Below are 24,164 nucleotides of genomic sequence, written 5' to 3'. Positions count from 1 at the left end.
TTTCTGCTTAAAATGAACTACCAAATGCACTGACACACATCACTACCAAAGTACTTGTGTGCTTTTATTAAATTATGTTTATCACTTTTTTCAGTCTCTTACACACACACACACACACACACTTTTTTTGCCTAGAGATTCAAAATAAACTTCCAGCACTTAGTGAATGTGTTTATGGTTTCAGACTTATTGAGCTTTGCAGAAAATGTGCGCTAATAAAAAGTACAGTCTGGTTGATTAGCCTCATTTCCACAAAGCAGCAAAATCTGCTTCAGGCCAAAAGCCTACATATAATAAAGTGTCAGTTTTTTCAGACACAAAGTGCTGCTCTTTCAAACTATGAATGGAACAATTAAGGGTATGCAGTTAAATGGTGAAATAACTGCGGGTTTCTTCTACTGTGATTTTATGAAACACTTATTAGAGTTTAAGGCTCCTGTGCCATTTAAAATCATACTAATAATTCAAAATAAAATGTTGGCTGACAAAACACTGAATGTCAGTCTAATTTGAACTGGGAAATAATGCTTTAAGTACATTTTAAGCAGACAAATTTTAAATGATATATTCTTGTGTCTTGGAGCCCAAACTCTATATTGCTATATAATTTTTTTGCTTTAAATAAATTAGGTAAAATAACACCATATCTGCCCAAAGCACAACCTTTCTAATACAACTGATGCTAAAGAAAGCAAAGTAATAAATCAAAATCATTTGAGTGATGCGGCAAAGTAAAAGGAAAACATACACGAGATGAGTCACATTTCCAAACTAAAAGTATATTGTAAAGAAATTAAACATTGGACACCACATTCCAGACCATCACAATAAGGCATCATAGAAACCAACCAGTTTTTAAAAAACAAGCAGCGTTTCAGGTCCAGTTTAGTCCAAATAGTAAAGCTTTATATGCTAAAACAGCAGAGAGCTGGCTTTTGTTTCTAGTCACAATATTAGCTGACCAAGTGATTAACAAATTTTGTTATTAGTTGGTCATGTGCAAAAGTATTTTCAGTATTTTGATGCCCTACGCTTCTCAAAAATCATACGACACCCTCTGTTGTTGTTTTTTTTTGCCATACCATAAAACCCAATAAAAACATTGTCACTAACTGTAAAGCTAATTAGAATCTGACCAAAAAGTCTGTAAAATCAAGAGCACAACTAAAATAAGCCAGTAATGTGTTTCAGATAGGAAAAGGGTGCCGATGATGCTTGAAGCTGGCTGTTGCACAGACGTGAGGCATAAACACTAGCTAGAAAAAGATGTTTGGAAGCAAGTCCTGGGTTTGGGATGAACTTTTCATTGTCCATTTTGTTTGAGCCTCTCTAGTCGCTGGAGCAGAGCATTTCCGAATGCTTCCCTGTACGCTGGGCTCAGAGAATCCAGGAGCGAGTAAACAGTCTCATGATACTGAGCGCTCAGACCTGCATCCATCTGGTCAAAGGTGTGACCCACCACCTGCAATAACGCAATCAGAGATAAAACACATGCTGTACATCGGTATTGAAACCTGATTACGCGTTTCTACACTCACCCTGAGCCCAGCTTCACTGAGCTCCAAGCAGTAGCGCTTTCCTTCTCTCGTCTCCACGTTGATAAAAGCCAAATCCAAGCCGTTGCTAAGAGATTTCGACACGAACATCATGTTTACTGCGAAAAGGACGTCGCTGACGATGGCTTCAGCCTCCAGCCTCATGTCTTTAACACCGTGTTCAACACAGCGCTCGTCATAGGAGCACATGGGTAGATCCTCTGGTTGGTAATCCACCTCCATGCCCTAAACACAGGACAGAACACTTTACTGCGTGTCTGAACGATTCACTGTCGCCGAGTCAAATGGGAGAAAACTGACGCAGTCTAAAACAACAACAAAAATGGCTGGCTAGATACTTTATACAGCCTCCTGGAATATTCAAGCAACGTAGTGACAAAAATACATAAAAATCAAAGGTCGTGCTTGCATGACAAACAGAAAAGGCAAGTTAACGGTACAAACTCTACCAACATCAGCTGGGTATATACACAGATTAGCATGCTAGCTAGCTAGCTAATATTAGACCTGCGAGCTAGTTCTTATTTAAGCGAATAAAAGAAGTGCCGTGAAAACACACGTGTGACACTATGCGAAATAATACACAACGCAGGTGAAACAAAGCGTTATTACGGTTTGTATAAACATTTAATAATGTTAGCTACAGACCTCCTCCGGGGACATTTCACCGGTGCACTTCCGGCTCATGCCGGCTGAAGGGGTGTGTTCACTACCAACTATTCATGCGCATCGTTTCTCAAAATATCTGAAATTGATGATTAAAAACGTGGCACGACGTGGAATGTTTGTTACTTGTTATACGACAGCGTGATTGAATGCTGGAGTCTGATCGCTCAGAAGGTAAATATTATGTTTGTACAACAGCTATGCCATAAGTGAGAAAAATAACCAACTTGTCTCGGGTGTTCAACAACAGCAACATAATAATAATAATAATAATACTAACAGTATTCAATAAAAACTATTAACTTCTCATAAATATTTATATTTATGTTGTGTTTTTTCCTTAAACGATGTATTTCTTTTGAATATCCCCGAGGCATTCACAGGGTTCCCACTCTTTTTCAGAGATCATTTTCCAGGACTTTTCCAGGACAAAAAAAAAAAGACAAGGATCACAGATTCACGGCCTAAAGTAATATGTTCTTCTCTCCAGAAGTCTTAAAAACAGCGTACACTTTATGGCTATTACTTAACTATACTTTTAAAGACAATTTGTCATGTGAATGAAATTTCAACATTTATAAAATAAAAAGACCGCACATATTAATACCCTCTCCTTTCTCAGGCCAATGCTGTCATGCTTTAATTTGCTGTGCATTCCCCTTGCACATGATATTCAGATTAACAAGGTTAATATAACCTGCTTACCCGTCACCATTTGCTGAAAACATTCAAGCACTTAAACCATTCCTAGCACCTGAAATCGCCAACACAAGACAGCGTCATCCGTCACAGCGAGATTAAACAGCGCTTTCTGTTACTAACGTTAATTGTTTCGACCAGTTGTAAACTGTTCTTTAAATGATCAAGAACATTTAAAAATAATAATTTTCCAGGACAACAAGATTTTTTCCAGGACAGTTTATGTTTTCTCTCATTTTCCATGTGTTTTCCAGGACTGGAACATTGGTCATTAATTTTCCAGGATTTCCAGGTTTTCCAGGATGTGTGGGAACCCTGATTCACTAAATTCCAGGGGTTTCGTTACCACGACGTGAAGTGAGCGTGTTTCCGGAGGTCTTGGAAAAACTTAAATAAACAACCAAAAACTATGGTTAGGGTTAGAGTTAGAGTCAGGGTTAGAGTCAGGGTTAGAGTCAGGGTTAGAGTTAGGGTTAGAGTTAGATTATCAAATAGGCCACGCCTACTCGATGACGCAATATCTGTTGTGCTGTTCTCATGTATATATCTATGCGCTCTTCTGAAATCCCTGGATATAAGTGCATCCCCCCGACGTGCTTGAGCGCTGTCCGCTGCGCAGATCGGAGCAGTGCGAACACACTCGAACCTCAGCCGTGAACGTGTAGTGGAAGAGTGCAGAGTCATGAAAGTGTTTGTAAACATCATTAGCTTCATCCACACACAAGGTGAGAGATGCTGCTTGTGGTGTCTAGATCTAGTCCTTGGCATATTCAGGTATATTCTTTGTGTTTAGCGATCGGTTTAACGCAGCGTTTTATATCCACACAACAACAATCGAGCCCCGATTTTAGAGCTTCAGAGGAGTTTTATTTATTTTTGTAACATTAGCTTTTGTAACCTGTTAGCTAGGAAGCTAAAGTTGGTTAAGTAATGTAGTTGATGCAATGTGGGGGAAAACAGGATGGCACCGATTTGTAGCGTGTAAATGATTTAATTGCTAAACAAACGTCATTTCCAATGAGTAATGAAAGGCTTGGGTTAGCTTAGCTGGCTAGCAGGACAGCTACCTGTCATGTCTTTAGTAGTGCGCAGACGCCGGTGGCTCTTGGCTTGTGTTTTGGTTTCAGTCAGAGCTGTTAGCTTAGTGCTAATGCTGCTGTTCAGACTGGTCACTAAGCAGCTTTACACAACGCAGACATAGGCTTGCTCTTACAGTTGTCCACATGTCAAAGACAAATGTAACCACCATATACAGCTAACACATCAGCTATTATATAATGATGCAAAGAATATATTTACCGTTACAACTGACCTCCTGTTGCTTGCACAAATATGTCATATATATATATATATATATATATATATATATAAAATACACTTAAAAACAACAATAGGCAATAGTCCTTAGTCAGAAGTGGAAGAAGTCAAATGCTTTAGTTAGTGGCAAACGTAGCAAATATGATATGATGAGCAGGTTGATTCATTTGCAGTATTAATATGTACTGAGAGAAAATAAGTCCACTGTGCAGCCACTTTTTAAACAGTTTAAGCATATCGTGTTTGAACCGTTAACAAAAAAGTTATTGGGCAACATGTCAGCTAAGATTTGTGGAGCTATCTTGTATTGGCAGAAAGATATTCGAGTCTGCCTAGGCTTTATATTTAATGCATATGTCTGAGTGTGAGGTGTGTTGTGTTAAGAGGAGAGTTATATGGAAGCATTGTTCTGCAGTTTATTCTACAAATGAAAATCCTCTTTTGAAAGTCAATATGGAGTAATGATTCTTTACCCTCATCCGTGCATGTTGTGTTCACCCCTGCTCGGTATTTCTCAGAGGAAGTAGGACATATTTTTTCACAGTTAACAAGCCTAAAACTCCAAATAACCTCTCAGTAAAATGATAACTTTGCTAAGATTTTGATAATATGAAAAATGTTTTATGTGCTGTTTCTTCACATAGCTTTTGCCACCTGATGTGGGACTGTCATGCCACTGAGCTACACATGGGAGGACAACATTAAATTACAGAAGCTATTGGACATTACAGTCTACAGAATGATTGCTCAAACATCACTCTCAACATCAAGAAGGATATCTGTGCGTCTTCTCCATGGACATCTGCTCCTAGGTTAAGTTCCTTTTTGGCACTCCACAGGCTGAGTTTACAAAACAGACACAATGCCGTGGCCTTTCTCAGAGTCCATTAAAAAGCGGGCCTGCAGGTACCTGTTGCATCGGTACTTAGGCAATTTCCTCCAAGAAAAACTGAGCTTGGACCAACTTAGCGTGGACCTCTACCAAGGCAAAGGTTCACTTGCACAAGTGCCCCTGGATAAATGGGTAAGTATCGGTGTGACAGAAGAGAAATTCTACTACCATGCACCACTATGCATGACAAATGATTATATTGCCTCTACTAGGAGGTTATAAGTGCAGCACTTTTGATTATTATGATTTTACACACGCACATGCAAAATAACCTAGTGTGACAGTAACCTGAATGACATTTCTGCAGTCATTGAATGAGATACTGGAGTCAGTGGATGCTCCATTTGAAGTGACTGAGGGCTTCATCCAGGCCATTTCCCTCACTGTACCATGGGCCTCATTGCTTCAGGACAACTGTGCTCTGGAAGTCAAAGGCTTGGAAATGGTTTTCAGGCCAAGGCCTCGCATGAGTAAGTGGCAAATGTGGTTCATCTTTGAAAAAGTAATTATAGAAAACTTATATAAGCTTGGCGTAGGCATGACAGCATTATCTTCTGATCTGTCTGTGTTTAGCATCTGGTATGGAGCCTATGTACTGGTCTAGCTTCATGACTAGCAGTATGCAGCTGGCAAAGGAATGTCTGAGTCAGAGACTAACCGATGACCTGGGTGAAAGTTTTCAACCTCTGGAGGGTTTAGAGAAATTTGCTGAAACAATTGAGACAGGTACTGAATTCTGCTCCAAATGTGTCACTGATTGACAGCAGATGCATTTTCAATAAAAAGCACAGTTATATGCTTTTATATTATATTATTTTATTATGAATTTTCACTTTTTGTAGTTATATGCATAGAACCATGCATATGTATAGAACCATGATAAAAACAATGTGGATTGTGCCTGTGCATTTTGTGTTTCTGCATATTGAAAAAATTGCCAAGCTCTAGTTATAGGCCAGCTTGTTTCAGAGGGAGTCTGAGTAAATAATTAACATGATGACAGTAGTAGTGCAGCTTTTTTATTTGCCTGCTGTTGAGTGAGCTGAAATGTCCATTTCCTGTTCTTTAGTATTGAGAAGAGTCAAGGTCACATTTTTGGATACAGTTCTAAAGATTGAACATGTTCCAGAAAATTCCAAAACAGGAGTCGCCCTTGAAATGAGAATCAAAAGGTAAACTGTAGAAAAGCATTAAAAGCTTAATTACTTAATTATTATTGAATTATTACTTATTTAATTAAGGACTTTGTCTGTGGCTTTGATGTTGTTGTCAGAAAACTTAGTTTCAGTGTTTCAGAAACTGCTGAACTCCTCAGATATTTGCTGACCCTGAAAAGCAAAAACCCCTCTGTTCAAAACACTTTCTTAAGAGGAGATTCTTTGAATGTTACAAAGCACATACACAAGACGACTTCTTTAAATGTTACATAAAATGTCCCTGCATCTGTGATTGTTTTAATTTGTTAAACAACCTGTTTTTTTTTTTTTTTTTTTTTTTTTTTTTAATTTATTTTTAGTTTTAGATTATGTACCTGTGTATGATCTGTTACTATAGTAACAGCGTTAAATTCTTAGAACGAGATTATTAATGTTAAACTGTCACTCATGTTACAGTCAGAACTACGGTCATGCTGTTATATGACAAAATTGCACACATTCTGAACAAATCAGATTCAAACATGTTATGGTATAACACGCAGTAAGGCACACTGTGATACACCTACGCAGACCCAAAAGATTCATTAACAGACGATTGACAGCAAAGGAAAAGCACCAGGTAGCTGGATATTTACAAAAGAGAGGAATGGTCAGACTGGGTCAAATTAATTTTGCTTTATTACTAAAAAGAAATGATGTAATCTTCCATTGTTAGCACTTCATTGTCAGTCTCTGAGCACCTTGAAAACCCTAGTATGCTGATTTGAAATATCTCACTGAATAATTGCTTGTGCTGTGGTCTGCTTAGGATGGTTTACTGTGATGAAGCTGTTGAAGAGGGCTCAAGTGTAAACATCCACCAACCCACAACATTTGCACACAAAAACCTGACACTGGAAGGTGCAAATGTTTTCTGGGATGAGTTTTGTGAGACCTCCCGTACAAGTGTCAAGTCTTCCCCCACTCAGTCGGTGAGTGTATTCTGACACCGATGCAGATGTAGTTAACAGTATTAATATAATAAAAGTAATAAAAAAGTGTTATTGTTTTTAAAGCGTTCCAGATTATTGAAAGTCGGCATAGCTTTTGTGCTTGTTCATGACTTTTTATGTCTGTCTATCTTTGTTGAATTTACAGGAAACTGAACCTAAATTATCCCCAAGCTGGAATCCAAAAATTATCTGTGAGCCTCACCCACAGTTCACAGAGCCCGTATGTGCCAGCACACCTTTTGAACCTGTGCAGGTGGGCTGCCTTAGTGGCAAACTGGAGCTGTCCCTGGTCCTGAAGCAGAATGAAGCCATGCCTGGAGCCAAGGTCTGGAACCTTTTTCAAAATATCAAACTTTATTTTATGTAGTAAAAACGTGTTAGACTTATATGTTAAACTTATATTTTTCCAGCTGGACATTGAAGGGCAGATTGATTCACTGATCTTGCTGCTTTCTCCACGGCAAGTCCACATGCTACTGGATATGTTTGGAGTCTTCTCTAGCACAGGTTCAAGGATTGTGAATTTTTAAAAAATGCACACACAAACCACAATTAGATTATCATTTTCTCCTACATTTTAGATTTTTTTTGCTAAATGACTCTTGTTTGTGTCTTTTTGTATAGCAGGGCAAAAATGGTCTGGGTTGACTAAGGACAGAAAGAGTCGTCCCATGCAGCAGGAAGATGAGTACCGTCTCCACATGGAGCTTAACCGCTGCTTAAAAAAGGAGACAATGACTGCTGGTGCTGAACAGGACTTATTTGAAAGCCATACCACTAGGACAGTATCAAGTAGAGGTGTGTTCTAGCTTTAACTTAACCTCTCTTGCTCTGCACCTCAAGATAAAATATTTCCACTGCATATTCAAGTGAAATATTTCTGCATGCTATTTACTTTGTTACTGGTTTCTAGCAGAAGATGTATTTTTCTCCATGGCTGACATGGACATGTCACACAGCCTATCATCACTGCCCCCTCTTGGAGACCCACCCACTGTAGACCTGGATCTGTCTCTTAACAGCAACTACTCCACCTCTCTGGGGGAGTCGCCCTCTGGCAATGCAGATGTGAGTCATTCACTCTAAATAGAATAATGATAGAATTTCTAAGTAAAATAACAGAGCATAAGTATAACATAAACAGTTGTGCTGGATGTTATGAACTGTCTTCCAGACTGTGTGGGATGAGTACCTGGATATGCCTAAACAAAAGGAGAAGCAAAGTCACGAAACACCATTGTTCTCTAGAGACCCTCAGTGCCCTCATAACCTGCCCAGACAGACCTGTAAGTCTTATAGACAGCAAACGTTTGAAATAATTGTGTGGCTTTGTGCCTCATTATGTTTTTCCTAAAAGGATCATTCTTAAAAAAAAAAAAGCATTCAACAGTGTGAAACTCCTTTTGGAACACCATATCATCATATCTGCTGCTGTTTAGTCACAGAATCTTACACATAATTTTACACTGGGAATTTATATTTTAAAGAAAGGGTTTATAATTATCACGAATAAAATTAGTTGCTTTCCTCATTTCTAGCTCATATGTCTAAGGGCCACTGTGATGAGTCCAGGCCTGAGCTGGTTTTCAGGCTAACAGTGGGCAATCTCTGCCTGTCTGTGCTGCACATCGATCCTCTCCCACCCCCAGATTCAACTCGCAGCTCTCTTGCACCAATGGCCTCTGAATTTTTCCACATGATGGCTAATGATCAGCTACATCTAAGAGGGTTCCTCCAAGCACGAGCTCTTTTTGACCAGGCCTGCCCACATGACCATCTCAGGTACATGCTGTTAATTCTTTTTAACTTTACAGTATACAGCATTGTCGGTGCTGACACTGTGCTACAGGATTGTCAAAAGAATATCAATATTTAATTGCTGTTGTTTTTATTTATTAAAAAAAACAAAGTTATTATTCCTGATGACTATTCAACATATTCAAGTACTAAGATTTTGAAGTGAATAGAATCAAATGCAATTAAAGGAATGGGATTATTTTTAAATGGCAAATAAGCTTCACTGATATGTCACTATTCTCTGATCTTTTTTATACTCTTTTCCACACTTTCCTATTACATACACCTGTAACACTTGTCTTTCTCTTCAGGTTTATAGGTCAGGAGTTAAAGGTAACATATGAGCATTGCCAAGGCTCCAGTCTGCGCACTCTCAGCACGGATCTGTCACTGAAGAGAATGGAGTTGCTGGAATGCCTTTATCCCTCAGAGAATCACGGTAGCACTGTGCAGAGTGGTGTGCAGTACACAGAGGTGCCCTAGGTTTTCTCTACATAAATTCAAAATCTACTCCGTATTTATCGGTCAGTTAGTGATTAAGATGCTTGTCCTTTTGTGCTGTTTTCTTCTTCTTCTTCTTCTTCTTCTTCTCCTTCTTCTTCTCCAAACACCAGCTCTTAACATTTGACGTTGCTACCAGCTGTGATTCCCCTGCGCAAAGTTGTCTTCATTTGTTCTACAAGTTAACAGAACGCAGAGGTCCACAGGTAACATGTGACTATTAAATTGACATGCCATGTAACTCCTGACAGATGATCTGACAGTTTCAGTTTTTCAGCTTTATGCAACAATATATAATGGTGTTCCACTTTAATATATACTAGTATGATGTACAAGCATATAACATATCGTCGCTGTCAGGCGGAAACCTCGTATGTCCAAATTTGGTCAATTTCATATTTTTTCACATATCGATGCTATTGGTCAGTCCCCACGTGGGTCAGTTATTAACCAATCTAAAGTCTTGAAAATAGCTTGAGCGCAAATCTCATAACTCCATTGGACACTTCAACTGTCCACCTCTTCCTCACTCTGCGGGAGAGATTCGCGGCATATTTCTCCTCAAGAAGAGTCGCGACGAATCAACACGTCTTCTGAGGTAAATGTCTTCAAAACACTGGGCTCAAAGAAAAAAAAAATCTTGACCCCCGCTAGTTCTGGTGCTCATCTGAGGACAGGAATTTAGCACAAGACAATCCACTGCAACGCGTTTTTAATTTCCTGAAAAATAACGGTTTTGGAGATTCCGCCCGACAGCAACGATATGCAGTAGTAATATAATAGGCAAGGGTTTTTTTATTGTTTATTTTTATTTTTAACCTAGATTAACATTCATAACATTCATCTCACTTTATATACATCTGCACTTCTCCTCTCTTCTTCTCTGTATGTATCACTCCTCAAAAGGGCGGGCAGGTGCGTCTGAGTGCTATGCCCCGTAAAGCAGAGTTTCAGGTGGAGCTGGGCAATGCTCGCTCAGAGTGTGACATCAGTATCGTGGACCGCCTACACTCCCTACTTCAGCCACAGAAACTGGCTACCACAGAAACCATGGCCTCTCACATGTATACATCCTATAACAAGCATGTTAGCCTTGTAAGAGCAATTTTACTCACTTTTTTTCTTGCTTCAGTTAGTTAGTTTGTATTATTTTATTTTTCATTTTGTCTAAGGTTCAATGTATATTTCTGTTCCCTGCAGCACAAGGCTTTTGCGGAGGTCTTTTTGGAGGATAGCCGCAGTCCCGCACACTGTTTGGTGGCGGTGTCTGTAAATGCTCCTCATCTTGTGCTAGTGGTACGGTTCCCTATCCCAGACCTGCGCTCAGATCAGGAGAGGGGCCCTTGGTTCAAAAAATCTCTGCAAAAGGAGGTGTTACGCTTAGAGCTGGAAGACTTGGAGCTCAAAACTGAACTGAGTGGAAATAGTTCACCTGAGCAGACCAAGATAGAACTTATCTTTAAGGAGCTCAGTGGTAAGACCTCAGAAATGATTTCAATTTAACCCATTCACTCCAAAGATCGTATTTAAGCATTCCCATGTATCCAAAGAGAAGAGAGATTTTATTTGTATGACTTTAATATATGCTCACAAAAGCAGATCTAGATTTGCTGTATCTGTTTGCAAAGGCAAATGTTTAATATATAAACTGCTTTAACTGTTCCATTATTCTCAGGTACATTTCAGCATGACAAAGATCAATTTGCATCCAGGTTCTTACGTGTGTCACATACTATGGAGGAGAACATGACCTCTTCTGACAGTGGCAAATTTGATTGGCCTAGGTACTTCAGAAATGTCTTAAGCAAATCCCTTCTACAGAATTTTTTGGGTCACGTTTCATGTTCATTTGGATAGACGCTTGTGAATTAGGAAACACTCCCTGTTATTACATCTGTAGAGTGGTCCTGAAGGTCAACCCCATGGTTGTGCACTCCATATTGGAGCGGGTTACGGCTGAAGAGGAGGAAGCAGGGGCTGAAGGACATTCGCAGGAGGAAGAGGAAGAGGAAGAAGGAGCTGCCCACTCTTTGAAGGATGTGTGTGATTTTGGTAAACCTGAGCCATCCCCCTTTTCCTCAAGACGTGTTATGTATGAGAATGAAGAGGTACGTGAAAAAGGAAGATTCATTTCTATGTTTATCTATATTTTAGTTGTGTTCATGTCTTTTGCTCCAAAATGGGTTCCTTAAATTACTGTGGTTTTGTTTTCTTGTCAGATGGTCATCCCCGGAGATGTAATGGAAATGACAGAATTCCAGGAGAAAACCATGAGCAATTCTCGTTACATTCTTGAACTGTCATTCCCCAATGTGCAAATATCATTACCTAATAAGACCTTCTATGAGAAACTAAACAACAGGTACTCAAATGTAAAATCTACATGTCATTTTTAATTAATATCCCATACATTACCAGTTGTTTAAACTGGTGTGTTTGTGAAAGTAAAGCTATTTTGTTTGCCAGGATAAATAATGACCTGCTGTTATGGGAGCCTACAGCCCCATCACCTGTGGAGACAGTGGAGAGCATGCCGTATGGGGGTGGCCTCTCTGTAGCCAGCCAGCTTATTAATACCTACAGCAAGGAGAGCTTCAGTCAGTTCAGATCTCTTGGCCCTGAAGGTGAGCTCTGCTTCTCTCATGTTATTTTACAATTTCATTCAGGGAAGAGCTCACTGACTTCTTTCATCCCATTAAATCTGATACTACTCAGTTATGTTTACAGTTAACGTTTGTTAACGTTACCATTTCTCACTTTGAATTTCACTTTTTTGCACTATGTGAGTTCTCAGTCTATGATATTCTGTGTGTTTTTAAGAAGATGAAAGTGGTTCAGAAGAGGAGACTCTACCATACTACACTCCAACTGAGCTGGGCTATAGGAACATGAAGAAAAGGAAGAATAAGATGCAGTCTAAGAACTCTCAGAGCCTGTTCTCTTTTCTGCTATCTGTCAATCACTGCCTTATATCATTGCAAACAGAGGCTAAGGTACATGGACTGATCAACTGATTTTGATTAGTATGTTAAGCATTATGCATTCTCAGGGGCTTTTTGTTTGATACACAAACCTTCTAAGTACATGGATCGATCATAGTCAGTTAGTCATTTAGTTTGTTGTTCTATACACCAGTGAATTTAATAAAATGCTCTATTTTCTATACGTAATGAAGAATCTTTTGTAACTTTTGTTTGTTTGTGCTTGACAAGCAATCAGATAAAGGTGTGCTGAAGAATAAACATGGGGAGTTCTGGATGGAGGTGAAGAATGGAGTTGTTTTTGGTGTGACACAGTACGAGGGTTATAAAGACCAGCACTATGTCTGTTTCCATACATCTGCAATCTCTCTTTATCACCAAGGTAACCAACTCCAAGACTGCAGGCAGATATCACTTTGCTCTTTTGGCAGATTTTATATTACATTTTATGGAGTAAACATTGTCTGTTGCATGGCTTGCGAGTTCCATTCAAAGATGAGGGCCATATGTAAAGTATTTTTGTGTGTGTTTTACTTGTCAGGCACAGTAGAAGGAGATGTCCCTGTGTGGGATGTAAAGTTGCCCTGCAGGATGCGTCCTCACTGGTTGGAGCCTGTGTTGTATGTATGTGAGTCAGCGGCAGAAAGAGCGTCTCCCTCAGAAGGACTGAATGTGGAGCCTCAGAGTATGCTCTCACTTGCCCTCAAGATTTCTTCTCAAAGTGTTGAACGCAATGTAAAGGTAATTTATTTTTTTTGTCTGTGTGTATTTGCTCTTTATATTTTTCTGCTTAGTGTGGATTAATGTCTAAGAATGTTTTTAGGAGTTTTTGCTTGCTGTTGGAGTCAGAGGAGCTACATTTCAGCATCGAGTTGTGCCCACTAGTCTGGGTTGGTACGATCAGGTAATGGCTCCAATATACAAATCAACATTACCCAAGTTATGAATGTAATATAGTTTATTGTTAATAGTGGATAACAGATGTTGCTAACTGGCATGATTACTAAATGTTGACTTTGTTTTTTGTAGATAGTAGACTTTCTGAACGTGACAGATGAGCCTGTGCTTGGCTATACACCTCCATCCTATCTTACAACCCTTCACCTACATCTATGGAGCTGCTCCCTGGATTACAGGTGAAATGTTCATTTTAGTGGGGTTGAGGCTCATTGTAAAGCTATGCGTTATGTGTGTAGATGTAAATTTGTAAGATGTTTATTTGCCATGTGTAAGTATGAGCATTAGTAGTATCCTGTGTAAAACATAACCCGTCCTCTTTGGATCTCACCAGGCCATTGTATCTGCCTGTGAGATCTCTGCTCACAGTGGAGACCTTTAGTATCTCCAGCAGTGTGTCTTTGGATCATTCCTCCTCCTGTCTCCGGTAGGATAGCTGTGTATTCACTTTAAAGACCGAGCTGATTTACCAAACACACCTGATGTCATTGATCGCTAATCTCTTTATTTGGTCTCATAGAATCATTCTTGATGAAGCAGCGCTGTTTCTGTCCGACAAAAGTAATGCGGTGTCTGTCAACCTAGCCCGAGGTGAGGAGGTTTTTTTTTTTTTTTTTAAATATAAACTTCATATTTAAACCAAGTGACAGGAAAATGCTCTCTGTTATGATGTAAAAAGTGATTTATGTTGTCTTTGAATCCAGACTATGTGCAGGTGGTTGATATGGGAACATTAGAGCTGAGGATCACAGCTGTCAAAACTGGCATAGATGGGGAGAGAGTAAGTCTTGTATGTCTTGCATTACAGAAACGAAGTGAAATGTACCTTTCAGAAATAAAAAATATTAAAGATAAATAGCTTATCAAATATCCTTGATGTACCATATACAGATTTGATTGATTGATTGATTGATTGATTGATTGATTAATTTATTGGTACTTTGCTCCAACTGTGTACTGAAACTGAAATTGCATTTCTGTAGCTCAGCTCTGTCCTTTTGCACACATTGCACCTCATGTTAGTGTTAATTTCGTCACCTATTTTTAATTTAGTCTTAGTCTTGTGACAAATGTCCTTGTTAGTTTTAGTCATATTTAGTCATTCACATATCTTTCTTTGTTAGACAAGTTTTAGTCGACTAAAGGTCTCGTCATTTTAGTCTGGTTTTAGTCAAAAGAAAACTCAAGGTATCTTAGTCAAGTTTTAGTCGACTAAAAGTCTTTTAAATTTAGTCTAGTTTTAGTCAAAAAATAGTTTTAGTCTTTTTTAAAATAACACATTATTACTGAGATTATTACTGATAAACATTTCAGTAAAAAAAGTGTTTCACATATGTTTCACTTGAACTTGACTGCACATCACATTTTTTACTTATACTTTTTTATACTATATTTTTACTTTTTAAGATACTGCTTTTAATTGTAATGCAAAGACCGGTCATCGGGACATAAGCTTTCATGTACAATAAAAGAGCCTGCGCAGCGACAGGAAATATAATTTAACACAAAAAGCCTGCCTAGATGGTGGACTTGCTCTCATTATTATTTTTTTTTATTTTGAGCGGCGTGTGGACGAATTCTTTCTATGCACACACTAAACAGCACGAAGCCGCGAACTCGTTCTGAATATTTTAAAGGCATAACAGCTGATGAAAAAGCAGAGACAATTGTAGACGAAAATGAAGAGAGATTTTATCTTAGTTTTTATTTTATACAAAACGTTTTCGTCTCGTCTTTTTTCGTCAACAATAATGCGTGTTAATTTAGTCTTAGTCAGCGTTTTTGGACAGTGGTGCAGTCTTGTCATCGTCTCGTCTTAGTCATAAAAAAAAAGGCTGTTGACGAACATATTTCGTCTCGTCTGACGAAATTAACACTACCTCATGTGTCAGTTTAGCAGCTCACCTCTAAAAAAAATATAATAATCTTGCTCGTAACTTAAAACACAGGTATGTTTGTTTCACTTCCTGCGTTTGGGGTGTCTAATCATTTTGGTTTGCACCGAATTATAACTGATGTGTTCTCACTGTCCTAAACAAATAGCGGAGGGTAAATGTAACAGGGTTTTAACTGAACATTGCATGTAATCTTAGCTTTACTGAACCTTGCAGAGGCATGTTGGTAGATCAAAAAGATGCAAATGTGAGCTGAATAAGTTCTTCAAAAATGACTGAAATTAGAGTTTATTTGTGAAAAGTCTTAATTGTTCATTTGCCAAATGGGCCTGATAGGCTGGATCTGGATTAAGTAGTCCGTCTAATCTGATGACATATTTTTTTTTTATCTTAAATGATGTTGACTTGGACATCACAGATACTACATTTTAGAATCAGGCACATGTTGCCACAGTCTGCCAGTCAGTTTCTTGGCATAATTTGCAGACAGATGGCTCAGTTATTATGAAGTTGTCTTTCTCAAATCAATATTGGTATTAGCTAATATTCAGAAGCAAAACTAAACAATTAAGAAGTACATTGGATTTTTTTTTTGGTACTGTTAAATTGTACACTATTGTATAGTGTTGTACTTGTAAATACACTATTGTATTTCATTATTAGACTATTGTGTTTCCATATTGCCTAATGCTCTCTCTTTCTCTGTGAGTTAGACAGACCCGAGGTTTGAGCTGCGCTGCTCAAGCGATGTCATTCACATTCGGACCTGCTCAGACTCTTGTGCTGCACTCATGAATCTCATCCAGTATATTGCCAGCTATGGAGACCTGTTTCCCCCATCCAGGATGGAGAGCAAGGCTGGCAGCACCAAACAAAGAGCAAAGGTCATAATCATAATCATTATTATATTAGGCACAGTATGAGTTCAGGTTTGGCTTAATATACCTTAGTATACCTTGGCTTAATAATGTGGGACATTTTCGCTGTTTAGCTTTGTTTAACTTTGCTTACCTTGGCAGCAGGAAATTAACAGTCTAACCTATAAATATAGAGCAGAGTGGCATTGTGTAAAAATAAGCAGTTGTGGGATTCGGTTGCTTTTTTCTGTCTGCAGATGGAGTCACTGAGCAAGCCCCAGTCCCATGGTCCCCTGCTTCCAGATGCTGAGCAGCAGATGCTGCAAGATCTGATGAGTGATGCCATGGAGGAAACCGACTCGCTGCAGAGTCACACCTTACAGCCCAATGGTCAGGAGCTCCCACTGATTTCCATCACTATGTAACATTACCTAGAGTTTGTTGAGTTTCATCAATGTCTCCATCTATACAACATAAGACCATTAGGTTCTCCACTCTGTAGGTGTACATGTGGATCAGACAAGTGATCAAGACCCACCACTTTCTGATCTCTTCCTCTTTCCTGATGAGAGTGGCAGTGTGGGACAGGATGCTTGTCAAGCCTACCCCATACTGCATTCACCCCTTATCTCACCACCTTGCCCTAGCACACACCATGACTCTGATGACTTCTGCATCTTGGACACACCAGGCTCTCGTGCATTGGTGAGAAAATCTGCTGTCTAACACATAAACAACAAAGTAAATGTTTGCTTTGATGAATACAGTTTTTTCCAGTGGATTATATACTTGGGTAGTTGGTGAACAGAACTGGGTCCTTTGCTATTTCTCACCTAATACTTAGTTCTTCCCAATCATGGTGCATCTACCAAACATTATTGCCAATCCTTCCCACTCAGAAAGCTTTTGCCTGTTTGGATTCTTGATGACAGGTTGTGATGGAGCTAATGGTCAAGTCGATTACAGTATGAATTTACAGTATATTTGAGTCTATGTGATTTACATTGTATATCAGGGAAGGGATGAAGAGCCAGTGGTAAAGAAGCTGACAACCGAGCCCATTGTGGTGTTGGACAACCATTTTAATGAGCCTCTACAGGGAAGCACATCCAGCAGGGGCCCAATGAACTTCCCTGTGCCTGAAGTCAGGTACCTGGTTAAGGAGATTTCTGTGATCTGGCACCTTTACGGAGGAAAGGACTTTGGCAGCGGATCCCTCTCATCTTCTCCGGCCCGCAGTAAAGGGTAAGGGTGTGGGTCTTGCACCTTCTATCATGGCATTATGAAGTTGTGTTCTCCAATAAAGTCAGAGTGTAACTTGTGTTATTAGTATGTTGTGGACACAAAAACACTTGAAATGATAAATTTGTAAAGGTAGCTCAAAAAGGATTATGTGGTATGTCTGTGTATGTTTAGGTGTACTCCTCATAGTTCTCCCTCCCAAACACCAGTAAGACAGGCTCGCAGTGGCTCCCGCTCTGGGGGGGGTTGGGCCAGGAATCCAGATGTGTTGATGGAGATCCAACTCAGCAAGGTGAGTTGGTCTTAATTTAAAAATGCTATGACAGGTCACTTCTAATCACGAATTCCGATAAGTAACGAATTCCGATATGATAAGTACTTTTGTATGTGTCTCAGGTACGGTTCCAACATGAAGTCTACCCTCTGATGGGCCCTGAGACAAGCACACTGTCTGAACAGCCTGTGTCCAGGCAGATATTCTCAGTGCAAGACCTGGAGATTCGAGACAGACTGGCCTCCTCCATGATGAACAAGTTTCTTTATCTGTACTCCAGCAAAGAGATGCCCAGGAAAGCTCACTCCAACATGGTGATTAACATTTAGAGATTAAGATATATATTTTTTGCTTGGCCTCAACATACAATTATAAAGACAATACATACATGTACAACAGTATTTTAAACTCCTGGTGGTCCAGCGGCAGGATCCTGTGCCTTTATTGCTGTAGCCCATTGCAGTTCCCTAGACCATTTTACTTGAGACTTTTTATTGAAAAATTTCTTAGAAGCTTCAACTTCTTAATCTTAATTTGGTTACATTTGCACTTTTAAACCTCCTGCCAGAGGGATGAGATCATAAAGTATATCGGTCACTTGTTCAATTCCGTACACCCTCGAGTGCAGACTGTTCATAAAGCAACTAAACAGATATGTATTGCTTTTTTTCCTGTGACCTTTATGGCAGTATTATGAAGGAGTCAAGCAAGAGATTTGAACTGCACCATTTTTATTTTATTACCATTTTGCGAGAATTTCTCACATATACACAAATTCCAGCTTAGTCTTTATTTATTACCTGTATTTCTAAACATTGTGTGCATGCAATAGATTAACATTTGCATTTGTCAGACACAGTTTTCATGAGCATGTTGTTGTTGTGTTGCAGCTAACAGTCAGAGTATTGCACATGCGTCCAGAGGCAGGTCAGGCTCCACAAGAGTGCTGCCTTCGTGTTTCTCTGATGCCACTTCGTCTCAACATTGACCAGGTGCAAACTCACAAAAACCTTTTTTTACCCACTGACATTCATCATTATGAGTTCTTACAGGATCTGAAACCCATTACTTTTACCTGTTACACTGAACTTCTAAACCGTGTTTGTTTTGTGAGCTAACAGCAGATGGGGATTGCTGGTATATGTTTTTTCTGCAGGATGCTTTGTTCTTTCTGAAGGATTTCTTCACGTGTCTGGCTACAGAGGTCGAGATGTTCTCCCCACCAGAACAGGAAGGTAAGCCTCAATACGAATAATGGGAATTTATTTATCTCTGTGTAATTATTGTTAAACACTATTAATTAAACACTATGTTTTGTGTATAGACAAACTATAGTGATGTTCTTCATATGATATTTTTTATTCTTTCTGTAGTATTGTGTGTTTCCATGAAAAAGCCCTCTGGTCCAGAGGTAGCATGCACATTTGCTAAATCCAGTGGAGCAGCAGGTCACGGCACTGCACCAATCATATCTGTGCCCACCCAAACCTCCGCCAGTCAAAACGGCCTTGAGCCATCTGCCACATCTTATACTGACCAGCCTATTTTCTTTAGGTGTGTGTCTAGTATAAATGTATCAGTCTAATACATAGAGCTTGGTGATAATCCAAATTTTAATTCATGCTTTTCTATTTCAGAGAGTTCAGGTTCACTTCTGAGGTTCCAATCCGACTGGATTATCATGGGAAACACATGGCCATGGAGCAGGTGTGCTTTCTATGTCAACCACTTATACCACTTTATTATAAAATTCCTTTAGCTGAGAGTTTATCTGGCTTGATTTTACATGTGTTGTAGGCTATTTTAAGACATGGTATTTATAGATGATTGACATTAAAAGAAAAAAAAACTAAAATGTCTTAGTAGGTATCTTTTGCCATGACAAGTCACCAGAACAGTTTCAGTGCACTTTTTCATTCTTCCAAACTATATACCTTCAAATGGTCATTTGACAATCCCATAGGTGTAAATAGGTTACAATCTAGTGACTGCAAATGCCTTAGTAAAGATCTGCATCATTTGCATGATCATCAATGTGTTCAGTGATACCACTACCTTCAGGATAAGAATGTTTCATCATAGGAAAAATGATTAGCTGGAATAGCTTTGTATTGATTTGCAGAGATTTTTCCCTCTAAGGGGACAAGCGGATTGAAAACGTGCCACAATAGCATAACAGAGCCACATATTTTTTATTTTTTATTTTATTTTATTTTTTTTATATATATTTGTCATCTCTGTCTAGCTCTAAGGAATATATGTTAATGAAGCATTGCAATTTTATATTTCAGGGTACTTTTGCTGGCATAGTAATTGGACTAACGCAGCTGAACTGCTCTGAGCTCAAACTGCGGAGACTCTGCTACAGACAAGGGTAAACCTTTTTGTTTTACTGTACACATAATATAGAATCCAGGGTAATGTTCATTAAAAATACTATTTGATAAGACCGTCTGAATGAGACCTACTTACTTTCTCTGCAGACTTTTGGGTGTAGATAAGCTCTTTTCTTATGCCATTAATGAGTGGCTCAGTGATATTAAAAAGAACCAGTTGCCTGGACTGCTTGGTGGGGTGGGACCCATACACTCCTTGGTGCAGCTTGGTGAGTGCATCATTTTCTGTGTCACACATATAATAGCTCATTTTGTAAAATGTAATAATTATAAAAGGGTAATAAATATGATATAAAATCAGTTTTCATCATAAAGATTAGCGATATATAGCAGGAGTAGATCTAATTGTAGGAAATATGGGTCTTTGCTATTATGAAACCTCTTTCTTCTGAATTTAAACTTTAAACCCACAGTGCCAGTCAGTAATTTTCTTTCTGACTGATGTGTAGTCCAGGGCATTAGGGATCTAGTGTGGCTGCCTATAGAGCAATATCGGAAGGATGGACGGATAGTGCGAGGATTTCAGCGAGGTACTGCCTCATTCGGGACCTCCACTGCAATGGCAGCCCTGGAGCTTACCAATCGCATGGTGCGAACTATCCAGGTAAAGTGACTTTCTCAGCATTACAGACTTCTCACACTTGTTTTCTTTTGGTAGTCAAAAAGAAAAAGTGGCAAAATTTTGACCATGAAATTTTCTTTGTTCGGTTTAGGCAGCTGCAGAAACTGCGTATGACATGGTGGCTCCAGTGATAGATGAGAGAGAATGCAAAAAGGTCAAACGATACTCACATTTTCGATTGGCGCATCAGCCTGTGGACCTCCGAGAAGGTGTAGCCAAGGCATACAGTGTAGTGAAAGAGGTTTGTAGCTGCCCTGTCCTTTACAGATCTTTAACTGATCCTGGACAAAAATATTTATTCCAAGGTTTAAATGTACTTGAATCAAACAGTGCTTTGTGTACTCCTGTAGGGCATCACAGACACGGCTTTAACGATTTACGACACAGCCACCCGTGAGCATGAGCAGAGGGGAATGACCGGTGCAGTGGGTGGAGTCTTACGCCAGCTGCCTCCTGCTGTTGTTAAACCTTTAATTGTTGCTACAGAAGCCACCTCCAATGTACTAGGAGGCATGAGGAACCAGATTCACCCAGATGCTCGCCAGGAGGAATCACAGAAATGGCGTCTGGGAGAAGAGTAATCGATCTTGTGTTCTTTCTGTCTGAGGCTGACGGTGTTGCCAAACATGGTGTTATAACTAAAGCAACACGTCGCAGTCTTTTTTGATAGACTCAGCTCGGCTGACTGGCCTGTTTGTAACTTGTGTCCACGTTTTGCTGCTTACTGTTTTATTTAAGACCATGGTAACGTCTTACTGGTAGACAGAGACCATGGCAGTAAAACCCTAGCTTCAGATCAGCTGTTAATGGATAACTGGATTTACCTTTTTTTTTCAGCAGCCCTGGTCCCTTATATTTAATGACTCAAAGGCTGCAGCCCTGGAGACATGCATTGTTGGTTTACTGAAGTAGATTAACTTGATGAATCTGAAAACTTGTCAGTTTTGTGTCAGTCTGTAAACTGGCATGTCTTGCCCCACCGAGGCTATGCCCATGCTGTGGTTTCAGTTCCGACTTGGCCTACGTTTATATGTTACTGAATTTGACACAGATGTGATGTTATAATGCAACCTTTGTCTGGAATTCATGTAGCTTTATGTCTGTCCACATCCACATTCATCATTGGTTCAGTCACATTTGGCAAGATCTATATGAATTAATGTTGAGTAGAAGAGAACACGAGACAGTACCTGGTTTTAGCAGGTACTTAGCCTATAATGTGCTGCATAAAAGTAACACACTCACCCATGATTAATGCAACTAGAGATTGACTCAAAGTGATCCAACATCATGTTTTGTGCATAAACATCGGTTGAGGAGCATGATGTGAGCTCAGAACAGTCAGAATATTGCTCAAAAGACTTGTAGTGCCTTCATAAGATTATAATGAAATGTTAATTAGTTAGATTTCTTTAAACCTGACATTAAAAAGGAATAAAGTACAATAGTTTTTCACTTCAGTTTTTTGCCTGAACACGGTAAGAACATTTGTTAAAAGCCATTAGAAATGCCATAGCAAGGAAGGAAGGATTTTAAGGGAAAATATAAAAGGAAAGGAATGTTTGTTTGTTTTTTATTAATTATATCCTGATTGGTCATTTGATGAGTAATTTCCACATATACTTTCTGCTGTAAGACTACTTGATAAATTGTTAAATATTTGTAATAAGAAAGGTTGCTTGAAATCTGTCCATTTTCAACCTGCTGTAAGAAAAAGCTCTTGACGTTTCCATGTTTTAATTTGGTAAATGCAGTAAGCTTATATTCATCTCCAAAATATTTGGTGTTTTTGGTTAGCTGCTTAATATGTGTTTGCTTTTGTGACATTCCGTGGCATCTGTAGCAATGAAACATATATTACATGGCCATCCTTATACATATCAAATGTGAATATGTGTGTATAGATTGTGTAGTTGTGCATTATATAAATGCTCTCTGGATTTGCATTTTTGGGTATGATATTTGGGAAACTGATACCTGAAACCGATTTGCTATATACGGCCGAGAGAAAATGGCTTCCGACATCCCTTTGTTTGTACATATATGTAAAATTAATTTGTGCGGTTTACACGAAAGCATGTGTTCTCTATAATAAACTGTTTAATGTCCAGCAGATTATTTCATTGTATGTGTCTAGAATGTTAGCTCTAGTAGCTGTATTAATAAGCTCATATATCAGGGCTACCTAAATACTCTTGCCAAAATAATAGGATCATTTCTCAGATCTAAAAACAACTGAGCTCGAGAACGCTAAGGCTTAAGAGCCGATACTACGCATGCGCTCGAAGGTGATTGTATGAAGTGTATCTATATCTCCCAGCTTACACGATTTGTGTATAATAATGTCACACTGTACTGTATGTTTAAATAGTCTAAACCTGTATGTTTACCTAAATAGTTATGAGTTTATAATAATTTGATTGGTCATGTAATAATTCTAGGGGGGCACGGTGGCTTAGTGGTTAGCACGTTCGCCTCACACCTCCAGGGTCGGGGTTTGATTCCCGCCTCCGCCTTGTGTGTGTGGAGTTTGCATGTTCTCCCCGTGCCTCGGGGGTTTCCTCCGGGTACTCCGGTTTCCTCCCCCGGTCCAAAGACATGCATGGTAGGTTGATTGGCATCTCTGGAAAATTGTCCGTAGTGTGTGATTGTGTGAGTGAATGAGAGTGTGTGTGTGCCCTGTGATGGATTGGCACTCCGTCCAGGGTGTATCCTGCCTTGATGCCCGATGACGCCTGAGATAGGCACAGGCTCCCCGTGACCCGAGGTAGTTCGGATAAGCGGTAGAAGATGAATGAATGAATGAATGTAATAATTCTTATTTATATTGATCCAGACATTAAGTCACATTCATTGCATGTTTTTCATATATGTGAAGACATAAATATGTACGAATGGCAGATTGTGTGAAGTTCATCTGAGTGACAGATCAATTCATTTGCAGGTGTAATGTGTGAAAGGTGGCCACCAGGTGGCGCCCAGATGTGGCGCTGAACCAAACGCCTCACGATCTGCTTTAAATGGAGCCTTTTGCTTTTCAGTCGCTCCTAACTGATAACGTTACTCATTAAATTACACTCATTTTAGACGTTTTCCATCGAGCGAGTCAGTCAGACGAAGTATAAATGCTCCGTAGCAGCACTGAAGAAGTAACAGCCGGATACAGTTCAGACGCCGGCGCAAGCAGGACATCCAGCCTGAGTGAGGCTTCGTGCAGGCGGCAGGAGGATGGAGCGCCATCCGCGTCTACTCTGTCCGGCTCACACACCCCACACAGCGCCAGCTCCTGCTCTCGTCCTGCATCCACCTCCACTTTAGCTGATGTCCAAACAAAAACCATAAGCAAAACTCCAGCAACAGCAG

General features: G+C 39.4%; 2 protein-coding genes across 9 annotated transcripts; one reads left to right on the top strand and one right to left on the bottom strand.

The window, feature by feature from the left end:
- Nucleotides 1–758: 758 nt before the first annotated feature.
- gskip (gsk3b interacting protein) lies at nucleotides 759–2,295 on the bottom strand. The gene is made up of 3 exons (XM_060879881.1): nucleotides 2,205–2,295; nucleotides 1,539–1,781; nucleotides 759–1,462 (listed from the first exon to the last, which is right to left on the bottom strand). The coding sequence occupies exons 1-3, from the start codon at nucleotides 2,241–2,243 to the stop codon at nucleotides 1,304–1,306; spliced, it is 441 nt and encodes a 146-aa protein (XP_060735864.1). The 5' UTR covers nucleotides 2,244–2,295; the 3' UTR covers nucleotides 759–1,303.
- Nucleotides 2,296–3,509: 1,214 nt separating this feature from the next.
- On the top strand, nucleotides 3,510–22,914 carry atg2b (autophagy related 2B). Of its 8 annotated transcripts, none has more exons than XM_060879871.1 (43): nucleotides 3,510–3,646; nucleotides 4,883–5,262; nucleotides 5,438–5,600; nucleotides 5,704–5,856; nucleotides 6,200–6,302; nucleotides 7,096–7,258; nucleotides 7,425–7,604; nucleotides 7,690–7,786; nucleotides 7,904–8,077; nucleotides 8,193–8,347; nucleotides 8,454–8,565; nucleotides 8,818–9,061; nucleotides 9,388–9,550; nucleotides 9,691–9,783; nucleotides 10,484–10,672; nucleotides 10,778–11,051; nucleotides 11,253–11,361; nucleotides 11,478–11,685; nucleotides 11,797–11,939; nucleotides 12,044–12,201; nucleotides 12,398–12,570; nucleotides 12,790–12,940; nucleotides 13,100–13,299; nucleotides 13,382–13,462; nucleotides 13,588–13,694; nucleotides 13,850–13,942; nucleotides 14,036–14,106; nucleotides 14,220–14,305; nucleotides 16,124–16,294; nucleotides 16,525–16,657; nucleotides 16,770–16,972; nucleotides 17,283–17,512; nucleotides 17,684–17,801; nucleotides 17,906–18,097; nucleotides 18,674–18,775; nucleotides 18,940–19,018; nucleotides 19,157–19,337; nucleotides 19,421–19,490; nucleotides 20,075–20,157; nucleotides 20,267–20,388; nucleotides 20,629–20,783; nucleotides 20,893–21,042; nucleotides 21,152–22,914. In XM_060879871.1, the coding sequence occupies exons 2-43, from the start codon at nucleotides 5,101–5,103 to the stop codon at nucleotides 21,380–21,382; spliced, it is 6,225 nt and encodes a 2,074-aa protein (XP_060735854.1). In that variant the 5' UTR covers nucleotides 3,510–3,646; nucleotides 4,883–5,100; the 3' UTR covers nucleotides 21,383–22,914. The 8 variants fall into 8 exon arrangements, 7 of the variants coding, with proteins under 7 accessions (XP_060735854.1, XP_060735855.1, XP_060735856.1 ...); XM_060879872.1 differs by lacking the exon at nucleotides 3,510–3,646 and adding an exon at nucleotides 3,680–3,695; XM_060879873.1 differs by lacking the exon at nucleotides 3,510–3,646 and having other exon boundaries at nucleotides 7,907–8,077.
- The last annotated feature ends 1,250 nt before the right edge of the window (nucleotides 22,915–24,164 follow it).

This window comes from Tachysurus vachellii, chromosome 10 (genome assembly GCF_030014155.1).
Source record: "Tachysurus vachellii isolate PV-2020 chromosome 10, HZAU_Pvac_v1, whole genome shotgun sequence".
NCBI lineage: Eukaryota > Metazoa > Chordata > Actinopteri > Siluriformes > Bagridae > Tachysurus > Tachysurus vachellii.
The sequence above is the reverse complement of the archived record's forward strand: the minus strand, read 5'-3'. Positions and strand labels throughout refer to the sequence as shown.

Excerpts from the sequence above, each read along its gene's own strand:
- gskip (XM_060879881.1), bottom strand. The coding sequence starts at position 2,243 with ATGAGCCGGAAGTGCACCGGTGAAATGTCCCCGGAGGAG. Across the intron at positions 1,782-2,204 it reads GTGAAATGTCCCCGGAGGAG|GGCATGGAGGTGGATTACCA; the intron begins GTCTGTAGCTAA and ends TCCTGTGTTTAG. Across the intron at positions 1,463-1,538 it reads TCAGTGAAGCTGGGCTCAGG|GTGGTGGGTCACACCTTTGA; the intron begins GTGAGTGTAGAA and ends GCGTTATTGCAG.
- atg2b (XM_060879871.1), top strand. The coding sequence starts at position 5,101 with ATGCCGTGGCCTTTCTCAGAGTCCATTAAAAAGCGGGCCTGCAGGTAC. Across the intron at positions 6,303-7,095 it reads CTTGAAATGAGAATCAAAAG|GATGGTTTACTGTGATGAAG; the intron begins GTAAACTGTAGA and ends TGGTCTGCTTAG. Across the intron at positions 12,941-13,099 it reads AATCTCTCTTTATCACCAAG|GCACAGTAGAAGGAGATGTC; the intron begins GTAACCAACTCC and ends TTTACTTGTCAG.